Source organism: Triturus cristatus, chromosome 3_2 (genome assembly GCF_964204655.1).
Source record: "Triturus cristatus chromosome 3_2, aTriCri1.1, whole genome shotgun sequence".
In the NCBI taxonomy this organism is placed as follows: Eukaryota; Metazoa; Chordata; class Amphibia; order Caudata; family Salamandridae; genus Triturus; species Triturus cristatus.
Window position 1 is genome coordinate 170,889,783 of NC_140584.1, and position 14,960 is coordinate 170,904,742.

The 14,960-nt window shown below is 42.9% G+C and overlaps 1 protein-coding gene across 1 annotated transcript in view; it reads left to right on the forward strand.

The window, feature by feature from the left end:
* The first annotated feature begins 229 nt into the window (after window positions 1–229).
* Window positions 230–14,960, forward strand: part of LOC146856971 (6-pyruvoyl tetrahydrobiopterin synthase-like) — a 178,173-nt gene continuing 163,442 nt past the window's right edge. The window contains exon 1 of the mRNA XM_085646786.1: window positions 230–447. Within this exon, the coding sequence (XP_085502912.1) occupies window positions 353–447 (95 nt within the window). The 5' untranslated portion in view covers window positions 230–352. The remainder of the gene's footprint in view (window positions 448–14,960) is intronic.

Below are 14,960 nucleotides of genomic sequence, written 5' to 3' on the forward strand. Positions count from 1 at the left end.
CAGTGCTTTGCAACTGACGTTTGGAGATGCATAAACGACATTACAGTTATCGACAACACTCGATTTTCATCTAAGTATGTTTGTTCTCAAAATGCAGAGAATATTTCACTCCTAAAAATATTCATCCCGTGTCCGTGTAAAATAAGGATCACTTGGCACCATAGTCCGAAGTAATGTGAAGCGCGAGGATAATTTGGCTCCATAGCCCGGTCATTTGAAGAGCGTCCATGATGTAATGGTCACAAGAAGAAACAGTATAAGTCAGACCCTCGGATGCAGGGCACAGTAGTCCTTTTCAGACGTTCATTGCCTGACGTTCACACTCTGCGAGAAGGGGTCCCGTTGAGACGCCATGACTCAAGTCAGCAACGCGAAGCGGGAACCATTTTCTAAAACGGTTACCCTGTCGTACACGCTGACCTTCGCAGCAGGACACAGACTGAGCAGGTGAGGTTACTCCCTCTCGCTCTCTTGCCATATCTATCTTCAGGCTCTCTCCCTTTCTCTTTATTTCACTAGTTCTCTTTCCGTATCAACCGTCCCCTCTCTTACACCCTTCCTCTTTGTCTCTCTTATTCTCTTCCTTCCTCTTGCTGTTTCACTGACTCTAGCGTCTCCCTCTCTTTGTATAACCTCATTCTTGTTTCACCTTCAACCCCTCTTTTCATATCTCTCTCTCGCTCTTTTTCACTGCATCAACTCAAACAAATATAATACTCATCATTACCAATAAGGTTTAGCAGAATTTCCTATTCATGGTATTTGTACTGTCCTTCCAAGACCTTGCTTTACGAGTCTGTGTAGAGAACGTATATAACAGAGCACTAGCACATCACGACAGCAGCCCTTGAAATCAGACATGAAAGTGAACACTTTTGGAAATTTCTTGTATATTTTGTGGTAAGACAGCAGGTGAAGTATGGTTGGAAGTGAGGTCCAAGCATCTGCAGGGGAGCAGGGGAAGAGTCATCAGTGTTGACATTTTTTCACTATTTGTGTGTCTAGCCTGCAACGTCGTTGCTTCTGGGAATGCCTGAGGTGTTTCTCACTACTTGTTAGGAGGCTAGTTATGCTCCCTTTGTTTGATGGTGGTGCCAGTTGTTTGTCAGGGATGAAGTAAGGTGATGTTCTTGCCTTCAGTGAAGAAAGTCTTTTTTGTGTAGAAGGAAACCTTTTATTGAAGACAAGGCTTTGACCTTTCAAATATGATTTGCAATGAGGTTTCTCTATTCAGCCTGCAGCCGGTGCTTTTGTTCCTTGTGTGTACCTAGGTTTCATTTTCTGTAGATTGATTGGCACTGGTGGTGCCCTGTGCGACAATGTTTGTTAGCAGCCCCCTAAGGCCACTTCACCCATGCATTGCCTCACTACCACCATTTAACAGTACCCCTTATGTCTCCAGAATCACACACTATCTGAGATACATTTAGTTTTATAGCACCACTCATCCTGTGTAAGGTGTCAGAACACTTTACATCACACACATATTGCACAGAGACAATTATACGTGTGTAATCAGTGTATAGGAAACGTTACATAAGACAGAGGTCTACAAGGTGCAGGAGTCACATGTCATCCTTAGTGGTAGGCTGTATAGTTTAAGAATCCTTGGTCTGGAAAAGCACTAATTTAAAATTTAAATTGTAACACCATTGTTAGGTGTTCTTTTTAACAATAAGAATTCATTTCTACCCAAATAAACCCTTTTCGCAAGATTAGGATAATGAAATACAAGGCAAAAAAGCATATAGCTCTAATCTACATCTTGCAGTTTGCAAGCAGTTCTTTGATGGCAGTTAATAGCTGACTGTAATCTGCATCTTGCAGTTTGCAAGCAGTTCTTTGATGACAGTTAACAGCTCACTGATCTATATTAGGATCTTAACTTCTAAACTTCAAGTAAAAAAAGGATGACTGTGACAAAAGCAGTAAACCACTGACCTATTTACATTATATGTTATCTGCACTGTATATATTCTTATCAGCAGGCATATTAACTCGCTGCTCTACGATGAGTCAAAACTTCCCCTAGACAAAACTCCGGTCTCTCTCTCTCTAGGAAGAACATTAATCACCAGAGTCATATTGACATTTTTATTGATGCCTGAACATTTCTGGAACCAAGGAACGCAGCTGTAGGTGCTTTTAAAATGATGGTATACTTGCAAACATGGCGTCCCCACCCCAAGTCAGCACCTTGTGCCATGGCACCGGTCGCACCGCCCAAGAGCCAGCCCTGTTGTAGGATGAAGTCTGCAGACATCAGAGGCGGAGTTGTATTTGCAAAAGCTGTTCAAGTGACCCTAAATAAGGCAGAAGGAAGTATTTTTCATGTGATGAAGGAGGATGTTGTCAGTTTTAGATCTTGATTTAGAGACTGGCGGATGGTTTACTCCATCACAAAAGTGACAGATATTCCGTCCACCTTATTACAAGTGACATAGGCTATAATGTGTGTATAATACATGGGAGCCTGCCATCCATGTTTGCAAGCCCTCTCTAACTTCCTTATTACAGGTGAATAGTAATACACAGAGGGTATATTTCCAAGGGAAGTGGCAGAGGGAGGCTTTAGTCTTTCTGCCTTAACGCCTCACTCTTCCACTTCAGAAACGCAGGGCTGCACCATATTTACAGGAATATGATGCAGCCCTGCATTTTCCACTGAGCTGGTGCTACACTTAGCAGCCTAGCACCAAAGCAGGCACCCTTGTCTGCGTGACGGGGAAGATTGTTTATGTACAGGAAGGTCCCCCTTCCTGCACATAAACACTCTCGAAATGCTGTTTATTAACTTCCATGTGTGCTGCTTAATGCAGCACACATAGAAATTGCTAAACTGCATTTAAAAAAAATGAATGTTTATGTGCAGGAAGGGGGACGTTCCTGTACATAAATAATGATTGGCCTTTTGCTGTTTTCATGTGTGCTGCACAATGCAGCACACATGAAAACAGCAAAAATGAGAAGAAATGAAACATTTCTCCTCGTTGTGCCAGGGTAAGACCAGGTTTTCCCTGGTCCAAATTCTGGCACTGCCTCCTCTTTACGGCTCCCTTGTAAATAGGGGGCAGCGTCAGGATTAATATGTGTTGCATGGGAACGCCCACTGCAACACCCATTGCCCTCCCCTTTCACGCTAAGCATAGTGTGAAAGGGGTCCTTATTTACAAGGCAGTGTTAGGCCATGTTAAGTGGCTTAACGCTGCCTTATAAATTAGGCGGAGCCCCTATCGCCAAAGGAACATCATAAAAAGTGACGTTCTCATGATGATAGGGGCTTGTAAATATGCCCCTCAGTCTATAATGAACAAATGATTCAGCCACTTAAAAATAATATCATATTTCAGTTGAGTCTTGACTTCACAATGCTTGCTACTAGAACCAGTAGCTGAGCAGAAATACAGGTCACAGAGCATAATTAAGGCAGAGGTTTCAAAACTGAAAACAATACCTGTGATGATCATAGCTTTGCCCCAGTAGTGGTGTGATGCCCCAGAACTACACTATGTGCATTCTTTGGCCAGGCATGGCAAGAGACTATAAAATTAATGGGTGAAGACCGCACATGGTCTTTTACAGCCCACACCAGCCACTGAGTGGCTTTGATGGGTCTTTAATGTGCATGTGCATGTGTTAGCCGCTCTACTGGTCCCTGCCTGACTAGCGCAGGGGCCTGTCACACTAGCAACAAGGGTTGGATCCACCTATTATTCCTGCTCATCTGACGCCACTCAGGTGGGTCACTGCGATCACCTCATAACGCCAATTCAGGCTGGCTGCCAAACGCTGCTTCAATTTCTGACCGGCCCGTCTCATGAGAGCATCAGAAAAACTCTGCTGTACGAGGGAGAATGAACTCATGAATGCTGAATGAAGCACATCAGGGAAAGTGTGAGTCATTTCCCCAGCGCAGCCTTACTCTGCCCGTGGCCACTGCAGGCCTGAGCAGTTCACTCCGAGCGCTCCGCTCCTCAAGCCACCATGAGGCTCCTCTCCCAAGACAGTCACCGCCACGGTAACCGGAATGGTCCCAGAATAACAAAGGCTACTCCAAGTCTGCTGCGAGTGGACACCAAAGAGGCACCAACAAGCATTTGCAGAGGTAAGAGGCTTTCACCTAACACCAGCAGACAAGTATTGGTCAAGTAAGAAAGAAAATTACTCTTCCCCTTGAGGCCTGCTCCTTTGTCATACTCACAGGGTCCCACAGCCATGGTCGATAACGCCAACAATGCTGAGTCTTCTCCAGGGATAACTCATGGCCAGCTTGCATGTGCTGGTTGGCGTGCTACCACCGTTCAGTGAAATCGCTGACCCGGCCACTGCTTCGCCTTGCTAGAAGCTGTGGGTTGGGAGGCTAGAGTACTTTTTTTATCCCCATGAGAGACTGATGGTACCATAAAACAGTCATTCCTGCTGCACTACATGGGTGAGGAGATATGCAAATTGTTTGAAAACTTGCAGACCGATGATGCAGCTGTGAGGGTGCTCAATGCACTTTTTGCACGCAGTTGAACGCCAAATTTGAGCATTTCAAGCTACCCCAAATCCGCCAATGCAAGGGGTAATCCATAGACACATTCTATGCATGCCTGCGTGAGTTGGCCTGCACCTGCACAGCAGATGACCAACCCAAGGGAGTAAGAGTTCAAATCATTCAGGGCTGCCCAAACAAAATTCTGATAGGTCCCATCCTGAGGCAGCCCAGCATCACCCTGGACGACATCCTCATTCTGGCCAGGTCCCCTGACCTCACAACCTGGGAAATGCACATAGCAATCCCACAACAACCAGAAAGAACCTCCTCGGGAAAGATAAATCACGTCAATGCCATGCACAAACAGGGCAAAACAGACAGACCCAGAATACCAAGAACCCCCCAGTCCAGATTCCACTGTGAAATTGTGGATGAAACAAGCACCCCCTTAAAGAATGCCTGATGCAAGAATGGACATGCTCGAAGTGTGGCATACCAAATCACTTTGCTGTTGCCTGCAGAGGGGGACCCAGAGGGAGAAGGGCATGAGGAAGACAAGCACCAATAAGGGCAATATGTCAATTATCCCTAGACAACTCGGAGTCACAAGGCGCTTCAAAGCCACCAACCCTTAACCAATTCGGGCTAGAAGACTCCTCACCGGACGATGAGGAGGAAGCGTTTCTAATTTCGTTCACAAGTGACCTCAAATGAACCAGACAACCTCAGCCTACATGCATACTTGAGATTGCAGGGTCCAGCATAAAACCCCTCATTGACACCGGTGCATCAGTGAACGTGAGGGACATCGAACAACACAGGCACCTGCAGCCAAAACCACCAATATCGCCAACAAACATCAAAATCTTAACGTATGGCAGCCAGACACAGCTACCGCTGAAAGGATGAATGACCATTAGAATAGGGTCGGAAGAGCAAGAAATTATGACTACATTCCATGTTGTTGACAGAGAAGTCAAAACACTGCTTGGGAACCACATGGCAGAAGACCTACGGCTAGTGTCACTACCACGCAATGTGACAGTCCTTCAAGAGAGACAAGCTCCTAAATCAGTTTTCAGATCTGTTCAAAGTACCCGGGTGCCTGAAGGCCCTGTCGATCAAGCTACACACCGACAAGTCCATCAAATCTGATAGCACCTCAACACCAATACATGCCTTTCCAATGAGTCCACTATTCAAACATAAGCAAACTCAAGAGCTAAGCGGTGATCAAAAGAGTCTCCAGCCCAATGCCGTGGATGTCCCCCGTGGTCATTGCTTAGAAACCTCAACCGCCAGGCAAGATATGGCTCTCCATAGACATACGCCTTCCCAACCAAGACATAAGTCACAAGTGTCACAAAATGCTGACAATGGATGACATACTTGTAGATCTGAACAAATCAAGATGGTTCTCCACGTTGGACCTCATTGCCGGGTACCATCAGCTACTACTCTCAGAAGAGAGCCGGTACATCACCACGTTCTCAAAACACTAAGGGTTACATTGATACAGAATTACATAAATGACAGAGATGATATCTTAATTCTTTCTGTGACAGCTGAGGAGCATCACCGTCACCTCCTAACAGCCCTGAGATGGCTGTCTGAACATGGCGTCACCCCTCATAAGGAAAAGTGCTTTCTTCCAAAACTTGATTGAGTTTCTTGGTACGTCTTTAACCAAGGAGTCCAAGTAGATCCCGACAAGTCCCACACCATCAAGCACGCGCCAACGCCAGCAGCAGTGTCTGAAGTGTGCCGTTTCCTGGAAATTGTCAAGTACTGTGGCTGATTTATCCCAAATCTGGTGACCATTGCCGAGCTCCTAAGGTCTCTCACCAAAAAAGACAACGCCTGGAAATGGGGCCGCAAAGAAAGGGGCACTTTACAAAAGAGAAGGAAGCCCTGCTCAGCAAGATGACGATGGCCTACTTTTCTAGATGAATTGTGATAAGCAGAAAGGAGAGATATATTACAACATGTTTATTGTCCCGCCATTTAGGTTGTTATAGAAAAGATTAAATGTATTTGAGCTTTAACACATCTGGATCTACAGCATTTTTTGAAATGTGACTTGTATTAAACCGATTCTAGTATCTCTCACACTGTTTTTGGATGTGTTTAGTTTTGCAGTAGCGATTCTAATTGTATTCTTCATGTTTAGAGACATTGTATATATTTTACAAGAAACATATCCAAGGATTTAAGTGTTTTGTGGAAAGGATGATGGTATGGCCTTGTATTAAATGGAATAAAGTACCCCTGCTGTACATTTTAAGGATATTGTAAATCATCTTGGAGTTCCATGATCTTATAAAGCAGCTTGGATTTTGGCCTTATTCCTCTATATATGGTCATGGAACTCTATGATGCATTTCAATATCCTTATAATTTATGATAGGGGCACTTTAGTCAATTTATATATTAGACAGATGAGATATTCCTCACATCTGTGAAGGACTAGCAGTTCTGCCAGACTCAGAACCTGACCCTAAATGTTGGCAATCACTAGTGAAATAGGGAAAGAATAAAAGCAAGATAATTTAATGAGAAGGGGGCAGGACACAGTTGGTTTATTTGTGGTGCCTCCTACTCCGGTTGCAACAAAGCTCTTGGACTGTTCCAGTCACTGTTATCTAGGAATGTTTTTTTAGAGGGTAGTGTGAAGGATGTCTGTAGAATCAATGAAGGATTTTGATTCCAAACTATTCACCCACTTTCCATGAGTCTGTAATCCCCTTAATGTTTCAAGGTTCTATAAGATTCTCCTGCTTATTCCTGTCAACTCTGTGTTTTTCCTTGACAATGTAAGTCTTTAAATGATCTTGAAGATCCATGATATTGGCTGTGTTTTGGTTATTTACTGGAAAAGGGCACCATGGTTTTGTTCCTGCCTAGTTTGTAGCAAATACTTTTTGATTTATGTCTTTCTATTTTTTGCTTCCTTCTTCATCTTTTTTCAGCTGACGTGTTTCACAGATTCAGCATCTGTGTTTCTGCTATCTTCTCTACATCTTTGATATGGGTAGATTATCTTCAGTGAAAGGGGCTTTTGGTTGTCTCAGTTTGCCATGTTACTAGGTTTATAAAACCAAAATGCTTGTTGTTTTACTTTAGATGTTTTCAAAGCTTTGTTACTCTGTACACACACACACACACACGCAATGAGGACTGGCTCATATGCTAGGGGTCATGTCCACATGTAGATGATGTAATTGCCTTTTGCCAATGCACTCCTCTTTCAAGAGTGAACGTCCATTCAGAATTACAAATGGAACCTTTCCCCCATGATTGAAATACCAAAGTGTGCATTTAGTACCACAAAAAATGGGTAGAAGGTAATTTGAGCAAGAGAGCCCTGTGGCATTTTTGTATAGGAAGAAGCAAATAGTTATTGCTACTAATAGTGATTCAGAGCAGAGGACACATCTGAGATCACTTCTATGTCAACCAAAACATACATTTGTGCACTTTTTACCAACACAGAAGTATACAAAAAAGTGATGGGTAGAATGCATGAAATAATCTCAGCCACTGGTAAGTACTAGGGCTGCATCATAGTCCACCATTAATTTACACATCACGCCACCTCAGTTTCGACCCAGCTTTAAGCAAATTAGTTGGTCCAGCCCAAACTGCCAGGCCAGGTCCTCCGTAACCCAGAACAGAAATAACTCAAGGCAGGATTCACCTGATTAGAACTCTTCAGTCAGATGTAGCTTTGCACCAGTGGTAAAGTGAGCAAGGAATTCACATCTAGGCATACCCATCAGACTTGGGGCATTGCATTGAAGAATACAAAAAAGAGATGGGGGAAATTTGTGTATCAATCTCAGCCACTAGTTGTTACCTGGGTCGCATCTATTGTTATTTTGCCCACAAAGTCACCTCAATTTGAAGCCAGCCATATGCAAATAAGTCTTGACCCTGATTTAAAACAAACAGTCCAGTCCGAATTAATAGCCATGTCCTCACTGAAATGGACCTCTAGCAATCCAAGACCTTTTTAAAGCTGATTATTACTTTCAGTCTGGTGTAGCTTTGCTCCACTGGCAAAATGATAACAGGACTTACATCTGGGCATACCCTTTACAGTTAGGGCTTTGCACTGGAGTATTCAAAAACTTGATAGGTGGGCTGCTTGAATCAATCTCAGTCACTGATAGTTACTTGGGCCACATCTCAATGTATAAATATCTTGCACAACATGCCACCTCAGTTTGGACCCAGCCATGTGTAGATCATTCTTGTTATGACTCCAACAGTAACAGTACAACACAAATTGCCAGGCTAGGTCCACTCCTGAACTAGAGCTGAGACTGTTTTTGCCCTGATCCAGGCTCCGCATTCAGGTATGGCTTGGTTACAGTGGTAAAGAGAGCACAGTATCCTTGTCTTGGTATCCACCTCAGGATTAAAGTGTCATACAGAAGTATACAAAACATGATGGGTGGAATGCTTGAATCGATTTCTGTCACTGCTAATTACTAAGGTCACATCTCAGTGCATCATTATTTTGCTCACCATGCCACCTCAGTTTGGAGCGACATATGCAAATCATTCTTGACTTTGCTACAATAGGGACAGTCCCGCCCAAACTGTCAGAACGGGTCCTCCCTGAACTGGAAAACAAATAACCTAAGAGCGGTTTTGTCCTGATTGTGTTTTTGCGGTTGGGTATAGCCCAGCTCCACTGGCAAAGTGAGCATAGGGCTCACTTCTGGGCATACCCAAGGCACTTAGAGCATCGCACTGAAGCATACCAAAAAGGGATGGGGGACTACATGAATCATTTTCAGCCTCTGGTACTTACTTGTGTCCACATCCAAGTCCATTGCTATTTTGCACACTATGCCACCTAAGTTTGGACAGGCATATGCAGATCAGTCTTGACATAGCTCCAGGAGGAACAGTCTAGCCCTAACTTCTAGCCCTAACTGCCTGGCCAGGCCTTCCCTGAAATGGAACACAAGCAACCCAAGACTGGTTTCACCTGAGGCTCTTCAGATAGGTGTAGCAAAATAAGAGAATATCATGACTTTAGAATTACATAGCTCCCATTGATTCCAAACAAACAAAAATAAAATCCTCAAAAATTGGTTCGCCATTCCTGATATTATCAAAATATGAAGGAGCGAAACTGCTGCACAGTAAGAATGACACATACATAACATCTCTATGAGGGAAGGATTTTAAGAAACTGGGAGGCAGTTTATTATCCAATTTCCAATACCCCCTTAAAAGTCTGTGATTACTTTGCCTCTCATTTCCTATACATGCCACCTGATTAGGTTTATTGCCTCTCCAATTGACAAATTGACATTCTGCTCCTCCTTGTTAAAAATCATTTAGTGGCCATTTGGGTGATTAGCTCCTTAGGAGCAGTTGCTTAAGATGTCAGTGTGGTGAGCACTGGCGATATGGTATAAAGCGAGCACTACCCCAGCACATATATATAATAATTGGGGCACTTGCCCAGTGAATATAGCTAACTCTCATCAAGTATCGGTGGAGACATATACTACCACATACCTATATGGTAGGCTGAATGATGGGATGAGAGCCACTTGAAGACCACTGGGGTGCACTAGGAATATTTTTAAGGTCCCTTTAGTGACCTAGATTATTTCATTGGCCCTTTAAGATTTGTTAGATCCCTTCATTTATGTTGGGCCACCTACATGTTAGCTGATGGGATTTAGGACTGGACTAGCAACAGGAAGGAATGAATAACCAGCAAGTTTATTGAAACACACTAACACAGGAATGAAGCCTTTGGTGCATGGGAATAATGTTTCCCATTAGAATTTGCAAAAAATTAATTTATGTAATATCTTGCAGTAACTATTTGAAGCGCCTGATCCAATGATGTAAATCGTGGCATACTGGCTTTCTAATTGATTGCTCTACAGTTATGTGTTTTTTTCTTTATGATTTTGCTGATACTGGCAACTTAAACTGAATGTGGAATTACATTTAACAAAGGTTTACAATGTATGCAATTAAATTATAATTATATTGCTTCATAATCCTCCAACTAGGTCAATCATGGTATACTGCTTTATGAATTGGCTGCTCTATATTTGTGTCTTTTTATGTCTATGATTTTGCTGATAATAATTGTCGAATTAATTTTGATGTGGAATTTACTATTTTAACAATGGTTTACAATGTATTTTATGAAATTATAATTATATATTGAGACATAACTGAAGGAGGATTATCACTGGGGCAAATTTCTAAAGATGGGTGCTTCAATATTCAGAGGAAGGCAGAAATGCTAAAATGGGTTCATGGAATACTAAACTTGTTTGATACAAATCAAATGTAGAACGGATCAGCCAGCTATCAATGTTATGGTTGCTCCTGTCTTCTTCCTTTTGTCCCTTTAGGTGTTCATGATAGGGACCCTGGAACCCGCAGGGTGTTTTAAAAGACCCCTCACTCACCTACCTAGTAGGTGACATGCTTCATCATTGGGTTCTCACCCTGGTTGACGAATGCTTCTAGGGTGTACACTGTTTGAAGCTTTTTTTAGCAGTGCTTGTATCTTTTCTCAGAATTGCGAAGAGAATTTCAAGTTTTAATATATGAGAGGTGATCAGTATCATATGCAGAAAAGGAGATCTTTGATACCAATTTTCTCTTGGCGATATATATCACCAGGTGGTGGGTGCTCCTGTGTAGTTATAGTTAGGTATGCATTTCCATAGGACATGCCTTTGTTGGTTTGCTAATATCTTTGGCATTGCTTCACGAATCATCACAAAAATTTACCAAAAAAGTGCACTTTTTCACCTAATTTATTCATGGAAAGTTTCATGGTGATCTGTCAAGCATTGAGGAGACAAGAAAAAGGGAGGGACCCCAAAACACAAATTCCCCACGCTCTTTCCATAGATTCTTTTTGAAAAGGTCTACTGCATAAATGGCTGAACAGAATTTCACCAAATGTGGCAGGAAACTAGATCTTGGTCCAGAAAACATGCTTTTTGTGATTTTGCATAAATCTGTTTATTAGTTTAGGAGAAATTAACATACAAAAATATTTGTATATCTTGATGTTTGGTTTCAAGAGACCCTTGCAGTAGTCTTACAAGCCCACAAAAAATAGGGCATTCTGATTGATATACAGGGCTTTTTCTCTTGGCCCTCCTCGCTCCTGCAGAAATGTATTCCTGCGGGAGCGATGGCTCCAATTGATGGCTGCAACACAAGAGTAATTTTGTGGCAGCCATGACAGGACTTGGGCATTTAGTCCCATGTCTTGAGCACATTAAAAAATCAAAAGAATATAGGGGTGCAGGGTAGTGATAGTGAATGGTAACTATAACTTGCACCCCTGCCATGCAAAGCCTTGTCATCAACTATATAATTTCAGATGTTGTAGGGATGTCATCAATGAAGTCATAGAGATGTAATATTTGAGGTAATTAGCAGTGCATGGAGGGGCATACGATGGAGATTGTAGTGGGGTAGAGTAGAGTGGCGTACACTGGATTTGCATAGAGAGGAGAAGCAGAGATTAGAGTTGCTCACTATTGAATAGAGTACAGTAGACTGCTGTAGAGGACAGTGGCATACAGTAGAAAAACATAAAGTGGAATTGCATACTGTAATGTAGGATAGCGCATAATGCAGTAGCATATAGTTGAGTAGCATATAGTAGATTAGCGTTCCCAGTAGTGCCGTACACTGGAATGGGGTAGAGTGGAATATAATCGAATGTAGTGACATACAGTGGAGTGTTGTCCAATGGAATAGCATAGAATGGAGTGGTGTACAGTGGAGTAGCATACACTAGAGTGGCATTTCTGTTAGATACCTCAGAGTGGTCTTACTCCCCATTTATCTGTGTGTGTGTTTCATCCAGAAGCAAGTCTGGTGTAGAGCCATCACAGGCTAGTGAAATGATACAGCTCAGCTGGAATTCAGGCATGGGGCAACCAGGACAATCCATAGAAATGCCCCTCGGCCAAACAAAGGCATAGGGCTGTTTATATAATTAAATCTGGACCCTTTCCTATTGTGCTGAGATCAGATTCGCTGTCATTGTTGATTCTAGCAATTCAGAGCTGTCTCCAAACAGACAACAATATGCAAGGGCAGTGTACTTGGACAAAATGTGCGATGTATGATAATGTGCCTATGAAGAAAGACATATACAAGCAAAACACTTTCTGAGTACACTATCGCATGTCAGAAAGCAAGCAAATTGTGCTAAAATGCATCATCTAAAAAGATGTCAACTTCAAACGTGAATGTGAGAAAGTGGCTCTGTATATACTGTTCCCAAATAGGTACAGTGTGTGCAGAGTTCACAGTCCCCAGAGGTTTGGCAGTGTCAAGTACCTCAACAGTAACTGGAAAGTTCCACAGGAGCAGATGACAGTTCCTCAATCCCCTACCCCGCTTCCGCGAACAGCTTAAAGGTATTCGCTAGGAGCAGAGAGGGGGAAAGGGGAGTTGGATGAGAAAAAGAGAGACTGCACTGCTTCGCTTCTCTGGGTCTCTTGATCTGGTTCTGTTCTGGAAACTCTTGTGAGACCTGAAAACCCAAGGGGACAAATTAAGCAACACTCTTAAACAAATCTAATATTACGTCTTTTTAACCTCTCTCTGAAGTACCTGTCTGTTTTCAGTGCCTAGCCACTCTCTATGCTTTCTTGCATTGGTGTTCGCAGTTCTACTTTGCTATTGGCATATGACTAGAGTTGTCTCCTGCAAAATATTAATGGTAGATGTTACAATGTCTGTAGAGCCTCTTATGTGAGCCTAAAACTACCTGATCTCCCTGTTACCTGTATCACAGTAGCGAAGCCTCTCTCATATGATTTAGAAAGAGGAAGTTGTCTTCACGCTCCTACTATTGATGAATGAATGAATTCCTTTTCTTGGAAGAGTTCTATATTATTTCAGTTGTCCATTATGCCTTGGTTGGTAAGTACCCTTATATCTATATATATATATATACACATAACTATACATACATGAAAATAAAGTTCTGTTCCTTTCACCTCTGGAACCTTATACTACAAAGAAACAGTTCTCGATGTCAGGCTGATTATCCAAGACTAATTCTTGTCAGGAAAATATGTACCTTCTTTAGTAAAGGGGTCTGTCCTCAGATGGGTAACTATACGAACCTTCTCGGTTCACAAGAACCCTACAGATACTTCTCACCAGAACTTGGACGTTGTCTCGAAATGAAGCTGCTGGAACTTCTGTGAATAAGCTGCTGGAACTTCTGTGAATAAGCTGCTGGAACTTCTGTGAATATTTCCCTTCTTCATGGAGTGGAACGCAAGAGAAAACTCCGAAGGACTAAAAGCTAAATTAGGTTGGCAGACGAGTCGGACCACAAATACGAAAACGGACTGCTCTCCTCAAAATTGACGGTTGAAGTGCGCCACACAGAGGGTGAGCGCGAGCCAAGCAACCGCGAAGTGAAAATTGTCCGAAACACTAGACCACCAACCTCAGCACCTCAATGGCAGCCATCTTGAGAGTCCGCGATCTGAGAGCGGACAAATCTTGGCAGCAGCAAGGTCAATTGCCTGATAGAGATGGCCCTACGCCTTCTGGAACACAGGTAACGGAGACCTCTTCTCTTTACGGGGCGGGTCCTAGAACTAGACTGACCATCCCTGACAGTACCTCCCACCAAACCCCCCCCCCCTCAACCTCATGTGGCTTATGTGGGTAGCTACGATGAAATTCCTTGATCAATCTAGGAGCATGTAAATTAGTCTTAGGTTCCCAAGATCTTTCCTCGGGACCAAATCCCTTCCAATCCACTAAATAGAACAACTTGCCACTCTTGATCTTGGAATCTAAGATTCGTTTTACCTCAAACTCTTCTTCTGACTGAAGGTTAATTGGGACTGGTGAACCCTTGGACATCAACTCTGTTGGACTTCTTTTGACCAGAGAAACATGAAACACTGAATGCAGCCTTAATTTGGGAGGGAGTCTGACCTTGACACTGACTGGATTCACCATTTTCTCTACACAAAAAGGACCCATGTATCTAGGCTGAAATTTTCGGTTTCCCTTCAAGCGAAAATTTCGAGTTGATATCCAGACCAAGTCCCCCTGTACATAAAGTGGATTTGGACGTCTCTTTTTGTCTGCCTGTTTCTTGTAAGAAATCTTTGCCTTAACTAAATTGTTGGCTGCAACTTGACAAGCCTTATGTAGACCTTGGATCACTGATTCTACCGCTGGCGAATCACTCTCCTGCTTCCCCACCAAAGTGTTTGGATGTCTACCTGAATTCAAATAAAAGGGGGAAAACCTGTAGAGGAGTGCTCAGCGTTGTTATAAGCAAATTCAGCTGCCCAAATTAAATTTGGCCACTCCCCTTCCTGATCCATCAAGAACAAACGCAAGTATTGCTCCAATTCTTGATTAACCCTCTCCGTTTGTCCATCCGTCTCCGGGTGGAAACTGGTAGACAAACGGGAGTCTACAT